The sequence below is a fragment of the Theobroma cacao genome, chromosome 1, assembly GCF_053813885.1.
Source record: "Theobroma cacao isolate CCN51 chromosome 1, ASM5381388v1, whole genome shotgun sequence".
Lineage (NCBI taxonomy): Eukaryota > Viridiplantae > Streptophyta > Magnoliopsida > Malvales > Malvaceae > Theobroma > Theobroma cacao.
Genome location: NC_142639.1, coordinates 11,372,295 through 11,383,618, shown reverse-complemented (window position 1 = coordinate 11,383,618; position 11,324 = coordinate 11,372,295). Strand labels below are relative to the sequence as shown.

Genomic DNA, 11,324 nt, shown 5'->3' with positions numbered 1-11,324 from the left:
GCCCTCTTTGTCTTGCTCACCATCATTTTCACCCATCAATCGACCTTAAACGATTAAAAAAATCAAACACATTAGAACAGTGTATACATTGCACATGTTATAACTCACGCATGAATAACATAAAAGCTCATACCTCAAAATGGCCGATCAGTCGACAAACAATCTGATCCTCCAACCCTTACAGTGAGTGTTGGATATGCTCATGAAGTGACTGCATCTACATCTGCATCGTTCGTTGGATCTCCAACTACATTGACTGATGGATCTCCAACTGCATTGCATGCATCTGCATCTGCATATTCGTTTACAATGATTTGAGGTCTTTTTTCCACTGTGTCAGCATCTTTTGTAGCTCTCACTTAATGTTTGTAGTCATTTACGGACGCAGCGGTTGGTTACGCGGTTCAACATGAGGGGCAGCACCTGAAGCAGGAGAAGGGGCAACAGTAAAAGCAAGATAAAGAGCAGTAGGAGTAGCAGCATGATGAGTAGCAGGAGAAGCACCATGAAGAGCTGTAAGAGGAGAATCAGGTGCCTCAGCAGCACCTGAGAATGAACCTCCTCTTTTGTGGTGCGTCTTCGCTTAACAACTCTAGTAAAAGACTTTTCCCTTTGCGGTCCATTATTTTCCTCCTTTGCTGGGGACCAAATTCTGGCCGACCCTCCAACTTTCATAATGGAATGTATTGCTGCCCCTCGGAGATATTGACCTCAATGCCCGCCCAGTATGCGCTCAACATCTCTTTTGCCATTGGCTCCAACGTCCTCACTGTGCACAACTGCACCAAAACATACATTCCCATTAGGTATAACCCTCGCTACCTTATGACAATAAAAAAAAATTATTAAAATAAAAAAAAATATGGTTTCTTTACTCACCTTGCCCTCTCTCTCCAAACTTGCAATATTTGAGTGGAAGCCTGTAGGCCTCTCGTCACATTGCCATTTAAGCATTCTTGGCCAAACCTGTCCAGGCTATCACTGCCTTCAGAACAAGCTTCTGATTTTAGGTATTACTTCCAATGCCCAAAACTGCACATCAATTGTGTAACATTTTTACTCACCTCATAAATTCTTATGCAAAAAGAATAATGATAATGATAAGCATTAGGGTATGGCAAACTACCTGAAACGCCCATATGAATCCGTAGAGGTGGTAGCACTTCCTCTCTGCTACGCTCACAGCAGGAGGTTCGAAACCCCTCATCAAGTAATCCACAATCAGACTCCGAACATATGTGTCCCATGGAAATGTATTCCACTCGTCGATGTTCTCGACCAGCGATAACAACCATGGAACCACTAATCGTCTGTAGTCTTGACTGAATAAAACATTGGTCTCGATCAAGACGAGGGCCATCTTGGTCGCGTCTCCCTCCTGCTAAAATTGTTTTCCCTTGAACGTATCTAAAACCTGTTGGATCTTCACCTCTTCTCTTTCCCCGATCCCCAATATCGTAGGTGAATTTCTCTAGGGAGGGCCTCATACTGATTGACAATAAGGGTCGGCAAGGGACCAAACTTCAGTCTTGTCACCAAACAAAACTCCCTTTTAGAAAATCGGGCCTTCGTTTTCCCTATTGTAAACCATAACTCTGCCTCGATGGCGTCAGGTTCATTGATTATAAGCAGCATTAGGTTGTGCATGAGACTGATGCAGAATAAACTTTTGTCTGATTCGACATCCATCATGTGCCCAAAGCATGTTCTCTTAAAGTTTTCCAACTCGTTTACTTGACACAGTATCTCACATATCACGTGCAGATGTGACCACTTACAGTGGATGTCAATGCCCACGTTGAACCCCCACCAGTGCCTCGGTACACAAAGTAAAGACTCCATGTTATTCTGCTCTGTTCCTGTGCTGGCCATCTGCAACATAAAACAAATAACATTCTCATTTTAGTCATGTTAATACCATCATTGTTGATTAACAAAAAAATCTAGAGGAACTTTTTAGAAATAACCATCCTCAGAAGCTCACTCAAAAAATAACTCTCACAATATTTTTAATTGTTTTTAGACAACCATGAAACAGAATAATTAATTCAAGTGTGGAGCATGGATTATTAAGTAAATCAAAATATACACATTAAAGCACTACAGTTAACCCAAATAATACAAAATGAACCCAATGTCGGTCATGTAATGCCATGCAGATAAATTTCATGCAGTTATGACACTCGTGTAATTTCCTACAACAAGAGTCAAGCAATGCCTAATCAATTAGTCACGCAATTACTAACATTAAATCACGTAATGATTTATAAACAAGTCACGCAATTCTAAGAACAACTAATCAAATCACGCACACACTAACTGACGCCATGCCTGAACAATATTCACGTAACAACCTAGAAACTAGTCATGCAAAGACCTATCAATCAGTCACACAAAGTTAAACCCTTATGCAATCACGCAAAACTTACGTGACCTCAGGCCAAAATCCACTCATGCAAAAGGTGTCAACCACGTAAGCAAGCCCTCAGTCACGCAATATCTAAACCCTCAACCCAATTCCTAACAAAGGGTCATGGCACATACATATCAACCAATCACGCATGGCCAGTCACCTTTCCACCCCAACAACACCAACAATACCACCTTAATGTTTATATTCAAAAATTTCAAACAAAAATATCAATATGAACAAGCAATATGTATAGATTTATACTAAAAAACCTAAACCCTAAACATGAAGAATAACCATTTCTCCACATGGTTCAAAATAAAATAAAAAATTCATAAAAAAAATATTATACCTTTCTCAGCGTAATGTCAACTTCCTCTCACTGCTCAATATGTGAACTACCTTTATGCGAATAATAACCACTCCAAAATTCTCCTACCACTCCGAAAATGCTCGAAAGTTAAGCTGGCGAGGAATGCTTTTGATAGAATTGCTTCTGAGGATATGTACGATCTCTCGATGAAAACCGAGGAGTTATGGTCCATATAAACATACTTGACCTGTTAATAAGTTTCGGGTCGAGATGCGGAGCCAAACGAATGAGTGCGAATGTGTCAGTTTCATTAAGGACAATGTTGTCTAATTTTTTTTCTCTTGGCTAAAAACAATTAAAATTATAGGGAGGGTCATTCTCAGAAACGCTTTATGCATGAGGCCCATTTACAAAATGAACTCCTAAAATCATCTATCTAATTTTGTTCATTAAATTCTACTCTTCAGATATTATGGCTATCACAAATGGAGGTAAAAAAAATAGAAATTAGAAACTGCAAGAAAAAAAATTTTCCCCAAAAAAGATTTTAAAAGGTTAACAACAATTTCTTTGACTAACTTGATTGAATCTCTTCAATCTTTATTTCAAATTTCGCATTGAACACTGTCCTAAAATTCTCTCTGCATCACACAATTTTTAGTTCTCCTCCATCTCTTTTTCTCAAACACAATTGGAATGTTTTTTCAACTCAATATTTTGATAGAATACAACTACTAAATTCAAAATTTGACCTATTAGGATCAATGATTAACATCAGGTCAGTATAATTGACCACAACCTTAAGTCAATAACTTTAGAAAAAAAAGCTTGACGGTTTTAACGATTGGATAGACATTAACAAATTTTGAAAATAAAGAGATTTAATTTATACAAATTATAATAAAGGATTTAAATCTAAATTTTAATAAAATAAAAGAACTAAATTCAAAATTTGGAAAAAAATTTTGAGTTGGATGGACCAACTCAGCAACCGATACCATAATTAGCATGTATCCTAACGTCATCATATTGAAAATTTGATAAGTTGTTATTAGATTATGACCGACCGAACAAAATGGACAATTAATCATTTCTTCTACATTCAACTTAAGTTATTATCAAAATACGTATTGAGATTCTTAATTTTACATGACTACCAAGTTTTCAAATTATCCCCATCCTTTGATAGACGTCAGATTTCTAAGCAAAAAAGTCAGCATATAGATATAGCTAGGACAATGATGTTTTTCCCCTCGAGTTAATTGATCATCCATTATGGATTGTGAAATTGTCCCCATTGCTATTATCAAACATTAACAAGTGTAATTATTTCCGCAAGTTCGGCTTAAATCTCTCTCCATTGTTAGTTTTCTTTTCCAATTTTTTTATTCCTTCTTCTTCTTCTTCTATCTTTTGTGTCTTGGTACGTTTTTTTCTTTGACCGGTGTTTGGTTTTCCTTGTCACCCTTCCAAAGATGGAGAGGTCCATCTCCCTCGTTTTCCTTTCATTGTTCTTGTTCTTCAATCATAGTTTCTTCTTTCAGGCTCATGCTTCCGAAGCTATTACTCCTCCAAATGAGAAGGTTCGGTTTAAGCTGATCCACAGGCATTCACCTGAGCTTGGAGAAGACCATGGAACGACCCTGGGGCCCCCAACCAGTACAAGAGAGCGCATAAAACAGCTCGTCCACAGCGACAATGCTCGGCTACATACAATCTCGCAAAGGCTAGGCCCAAGAAGGATGACTTTCGAGATGAAGATGATGGGAAGCAGCAATCTGGTAGAGCTCCCAATGCGATCGGCCGCTGATATAGGGACAGGGCAATACTTTGTTTCGTTCAGGGTAGGAAGCCCTCCAAAGAAGTTCATTATGATAGCGGATACAGGGAGCAGTCTTACCTGGATGAGATGCAGTTACAAGTGCAAGAATTTTTCCATGGACAGGACCAAACTTCATGAGAGGATATTTTACGCTAATCAGTCACGTACCTTTAAGCCAATTCCATGCTCCTCTGACGTTTGCAAGGTTGAGCTCTCACAATCTTTCTCTTTGGCCCTTTGTCCTACGCCAATGGCTCCCTGTGCCTATGATTACAGGTAGATCTTCTATGTCGCCTTTAATTCCTTTCTATTTGCTATTAACCCCTGCATAAATCTTTCAAAATGCTGCCAATTAATTGTTGTTCGCTTTGCATTCCTTTCTTAATTTCCCTTTTTAAACCCATAGGCATCCTGGTTCTATAAGATATGATTTAGATGGAATTAACTAAGATAAAAAAAAATACTAGCTAGATAGGATCATATGATGCATGCGATTTGATGTATAATGAGAGTAAAATGCAATTTTTATTCTGTCTTATTTGGTGTAATGATTAATAATATGATTGATGTAAGATAGAATGAATTTCTCAATATATATTGTCATGAAAATTACCTATCTGTATACTATAAAAATTTGTAAAAGAAAATTTAATCAAGAAATTTTTAGAGAAAATTCTTTTCGTCATGAAAATTACCCAATGTTCCTCTGGCTAATAAATAACGTTACGTTGTTGGTAGATATGCAGATGGCACCAGAGTGGTCGGAATCTTTGGAAATGATACTGTTAAAGTCCGCCTTAGCGGCGGCCAAAAGATAAAAGTGACGGACGTAATGGTCGGGTGTAGCGAGGCAATACGGGGAAATTTCCATGACATTGATGGAGTGATGGGGTTAGGTTTTGACCAGCACTCTTTTGCAGTGAAAGCAGCTAAGGAGTTTGGAGACAAGTTTTCATACTGCTTGGTTGATCATCTGAGCCCTAGTAATCTTGTCAACTTTCTTGTCTTCGGAGGAGTTACTAGTTCTCCATTGCCAAACATGCAATTCACGCAGTTGATCCTTGGAATAGTAAATCCATATTATGCAGTAAATGTTTCTGGCATCTCAGTAAATGGTAAAATGCTGGATATCCCATCATATATATGGGATGTTAAGGGTGACGGTGGGGTTATTATGGACTCAGGTTCAAGCTTAACATACCTGGTGAAACCTTTATTTGATGAAGTCATAGCTGCTTTTCAGGCCCCTTTAAGCAAATTCAAGAAACTGGAACTGAACTTGGGGCCCGATTATTGTTTCAGTGCTGCAGGATTTGAGGAGTCATTGATGCCAAAACTGGCATTCCATTTTGCTGATGGAGCTAAGTTGGTGCCGCCAGTGAAAAGTTATCTCATCGATGCTGAAGAAGCGGTGAAGTGTCTGGGCTTTTCATCCACGAGTTGGCCTGGACCTTCCGTGATTGGCAATATTTTGCAGCAAAATCATTTGTGGGAATTTGATCTTTTAAATAGCAGGTTGGGTTTTGCTGCTTCAAGCTGTACATTTGACTGATCATATAAATAAAACTATAGTCCTTCAGAGTTACTCTTTTAAAGCCAATTTGGGAATTATCCTAGAGTTGGAGTACTCTATTTATTGGAAGTCTTGTCTGCAGCTTTCAGGTGTATCATTATCATGGATGTATATTCAGTGAAGTGAAGTGAAGTACTTACCATATGGATTTTATGTAATCGTTGAACCCTTTTCTTTTCTTTTCCATTTTTTTCTGGATCAAATCATTTCCATTTCAAGAGAAGCTTAGTTTAAAAGAAATAATAATGATACACATAAAAACACACGTATATGTGTAAAGGAGAAACATATCAGGTTTGTCCTTTGTTGACGAAAAGACATGCAATCAAATCACAAGGGCAATAGAAATTTAAAACTTTTTCACTAAGTAAATTCAAATTTTTGTTATTTAATAGATATAAAACCTAATTAGAGGAGAAAAATCATTATACCTTAAGATCTTGGAGTCGTAATCACAAGGTTTTTACACAATAACAGTTCTTTGCATTGAGTTCGGATCGCAGCAAATCACAAGTTGTCTAAATGTTCAGTCTCTAATAGTGATTCACAAGAATGTCTCTTACCATTATGCTAAAGCAGATTCAGTAAGTTTATACTTGTAGAGCCTAGTGCTAGCTAGGGGAGATCAGGCTTCCAAGGTTCCCTCTTCACAAGGAGTCCAAACACAGCCAAGAATATGGAGGAATACCAATTAGCTGTAAGTTATCAACTTCTCTTAGTGCTAATGTCTGTAATTCATTAGATTCTTAATATGTTAACAACAAATATAAATATAATTTAAGATAAATTAAGATTAGATGAATTAAAGTGTTTTACATTCATCATCAATTCTCAAATAGATTAATTCATAGTTATAAATCAAGATTGACATTGAGTAATACATCATAACTATCTAAGTGTCAAGAAGAATGACAGTGGTTTGACTCAACATATTTGTGCATAGTTTTACTGTGTAATTAATATATCGACAAGAAATAAAACATGTTGTAGTGTCTATACCATATTATTGTTTTGCCATTTTTGTTCTTGTAGCTAGTCTTTTAACTCCTTAATGAAATTTGAAAAAAATCATTTTTCAGATTTTCATTCTACCTTGACCAAGGATTTTCTCGAGTTAAGATATTCCAAGAAATAATTGAATATTCTCTCTAGTATCACTTAGGATAATAAATCTTTTATTGATCATTCAGCTACCTTCATATGCTTTATGTTGCACCCAATGTCCATCTCTCTATGAGCATCCTTGATTAAGACCACTTTAAATAGTACAAAGTATAATAGTCCACAAATAAGGCAACCTGATGATTTGAAATCAAAGGATCACTTATACGATTGTCACATGATAAATTATTCCATAGATACTTGAGTAATAATACCAAATAAAATTCTCATTGTGGGTCATGTTTAATGAATTTGTTCATGTAACAAGTATTTGCATGTTAGTTCATGCATCCCATATTTCAATTTATGAGATCAATTACACACTTTATAAATGAGGAACATAACATTATGCTAGTCCCTCGGTTTTATCAATATCTAGTTCTTTACAAAATATTATCTAGGAACTTTTAAGAAATCTAATTTCATGCAATAATGATTTCATAATTATAACACTTTACAATTCATTTTGCATAACATATATAATTCCATGGATTTTATTTAGTCGGTTATATACAAGTTTTACAAAAGAAAAATAATGTCTTTTATTAAAAGTAAATACTTAAAATACATAATCTCTATACAACCAAATAAGATGATAAGCCTTTGAACTTTTATTACGTTCAATTAAGCTCTTATACTTTTATTTTAAACTAAATAAAATATTTTTCTTATATTGTGAGTCAAATAAGTCATTATGATTAGTGATTGACTTAATTTAAATATTATTTATCATTCTATACCGTGTGACACTGACGTAACATGCTAACATGTCATAATTAACAATGATGTGGCATGCTAACATATCATATTTACTAATAATGTGATATGCTAATTTAGTACAATAACATGACTATGTGGCATTTTTCACCTCCACATTATCGCTATATTAGTGTTATGTGGATATAGAATGATAAGTGACATTTTGATAAATGACAATTAGTCAATCATTAGTAATAAAAACTTGTTTGACTTAAAATAAAAGAACAAGAATTTATTTGAATATTTTAAATAGTTTAGGAGCTTATTTGAGTATTATGTCTTATAATTTTATATTAAATGTTGTAGTTAACGATCAATGTACTACATTTCAACAAATAGAGTACGATATTATTTAATATAATAATCTTTCCAAATGTCCTTAGGATTCTCTTTAGCAAAATTCATAGCAATACTTACCAAGTCAAATTAATGTAAAATTAATAAAAAGTGTGACAAATTTTTATTAAGTGTCATATCTTGATTTTTTGGATTTAAAAATTAGAGTCTATTTGATAACCGTAAAATAAGCTGTTGAGGGAAAAAATTTTTTGTGTAAAATATTTTTTAGGAAAATTTAATATTTTTTGTTGTTTGAATAAACTGTCAAAAATATTTTTCATTATTTGGATCATCTTTTGAAAAATATTTTCCCTATCGTAAAATTATAAAAATGATATAATGTTATGAATAAATATGTGAATGTCCATAATATTATGACTCAAGAAGTGCAGACCAAGTCAAACAGCCTAAAAGGTAAGTTACAAGAAATGTAATATGATTTGAACTCCTAGATAGAATTAAATTAGGACTATGATTCAAGGGGTTGTTAGCCTATAAATAGACCCATTCACTTCATTTGTAAATATACACTTCAATAATATCTCTTTTCTCCCCTAAATACTTTCTTTCTTCTCTTTAAATATTCTTTCAAATTATTTTTATTTGTTATTTTAAGATTTATTTCATAACACGTTATCAGCACGATTCTCTGATCTCTCAAGTTTTGAAATTATTTTGTTTTCATCATCTTCAAGCTTTAAATGGATTTCAACGATTTGGTTTTGATTTATAGTTTTAGCAAATCAGGTAAGTGTTGTTATTATTTTGTTTTCATCATCTCCAAGCTTTGAAAGAATTTCAATGGTTGATCTTTAATTATTTTGGTTGTAATAAATCAAGTAAGTGACTTGATATCTCTTTAATATTTTTATTTTCTAAAAATCAACTTTAATATGAATTTTACTATCATATAGTATATATTATATTCTGTCCCTTGATTGGAAAGTGAATTTTCTATAATATAACTACTAATGAAAAATTACAATATCTATTCCTTGAAGTGAATGTGACAAACAAGCTATTAATAAAAAAAATTATAAATTTATCTATTCCCTAAAGTGAATGCGACATCATTTAATACTTATGGTCATTGTCATGAATCTATCTATTCCCTGAAGTAAATGCCACATTATTTAATAGTTATGATCATGGATATGGAAGAGGTCGTTATAATAATTTACACTATCACTTTTTTAATTCTAATAATAATTTTACCACCATAAGTGGATAATAATTTTACTATAAGAATCTAAGAATAATTTTATTATTAGAAGTGGATGGATAATTTTACTATTAGAATCTAAGGATAATTTTTCCACTAAAAGTGGATGGATAATTTTTTCACTAAAAGTGGATGGATAATTTTACCACTAGAAGTGGATGAATGCTGTAACCCACTGACTCACCAGAAGTGAATAATCCATAAAAAAAAAAAAAGTGGATGAATACTTTTAACCCACTAGAAGTGGATGAATAATGAAAAGAAAAAAAAAGAAGAATATAGTAAACATATTGTCATTGACGTGGCATGAAAGACCATTGGTTACGTACCTGTTGTACATCTTGAATTGAATCAAGCATCACCGAAAACTATAACATCTTGTGATGATTTTAATCATGGCCATGTTGATATAGCACATCAAGATATTTATCCATCTTGAAAGAGGACTTGATTATATGATTGGTAACAGAAATATTCATGGTTGATTTTCTTGTCTTGTAGAAGGAATTGATCATTTAATTAGTAATGGGAATATCCGAGAATTAACTTAATAGTAATTGATATGTTTTAGTATAACTATATTATGAAGATGCTTTAATATGTTCTTATTATATTTAAAGGATATGTTTTTATTATGTATTTTAATTATATATTTAATGTTATTTCATTTTAACTTCTAAATTTCTTATTGTATATATGTTCTTATTTAATGTTAGTTCCTCTATTACTTGTAAATATGGATATTCGTATTGTTGGATCCAAGATCTATGATGTAAATATATATCTAGTAGATATTGCTATAACACACTATATTTAAAGAAAAGAAGTATTTTTCCTACTTAACAACAAAAAGAAAAAAAAATCAATGTCAATTCAATATCTGGTAGTACAAAATTAATTGAAGGCTCTAAAAGAGCTAACATTTTACTACCTAGAGGAATAAAGTAATAGAGGATGTGTTATTTTCTATTAAGTCTCACAGAAGTTTATTAAGATATTTGTTTGAATAGATATCATATTGAGACAACGAATGAAGGAGACACTTAATACCTCTATATTGCAATTCTCTCAAGTAGAAAGTGTGTGTTGAAAAAAATTACTCGTTTTGTTCTCAGAATTAAACTATACAAATATTAGAATAATTGAAACTCATAGTAAACCAAAAGTTTACTAATGATGTTGATGTTTGGCATGACCGGTTGGACCATCTCAGATCAATAATGATGCAAAAGAAACTGATTGAAAATTTATATGATCATTCATTGAAAAACCAAAAGATTTTTCAATCTAATGAATTTTATGTGCTGCTTGGTCTGAAGGTAAATTATAAGGCTATCACCAGCTAAAGTTGAAACTGAATTCCCTATGTTTTTTTAATAATATTCAAGGTTATATGTGGATTCATACATCCACCATGTGAACCATTTAGATATTTTACGATTTTAATCGATGCATCGACTAGATGGTCACATGTGTGCTTATTATAGCTTGCAATTTGGCATTTGCAACCATTCATTTGCAAGCACATTTTCTTGGTTATGTAATTAAGATTATTTGTCTTGATAATGCTGGTGGATTTATATCTCAAGCCTTTAATATTGCATATTAGTTGGAATAACTATTGAACAGCCTATTGCTTATGCTTATACATAAATGGTTTAACAGAATTATTTATTAAATGCTTCCAACTGATTGCAAGCTTATGAAATTCAAACTCCCAATGTT

The 11,324-nt window shown here is 33.2% G+C and overlaps 1 protein-coding gene across 1 annotated transcript; it reads left to right on the top strand.

Moving 5' to 3' along the window:
• The first annotated feature begins 4,198 nt into the window (after positions 1-4,198).
• LOC18612295 (aspartic proteinase NANA, chloroplast-like) lies at positions 4,199-6,097 on the top strand. The gene is made up of 2 exons (XM_007049021.3): positions 4,199-4,821; positions 5,284-6,097. Exons 1-2 carry the CDS (start codon positions 4,199-4,201, stop codon positions 6,095-6,097), a joined length of 1,437 nt encoding a protein of 478 aa, XP_007049083.2.
• Positions 6,098-11,324: the final 5,227 nt, after the last annotated feature.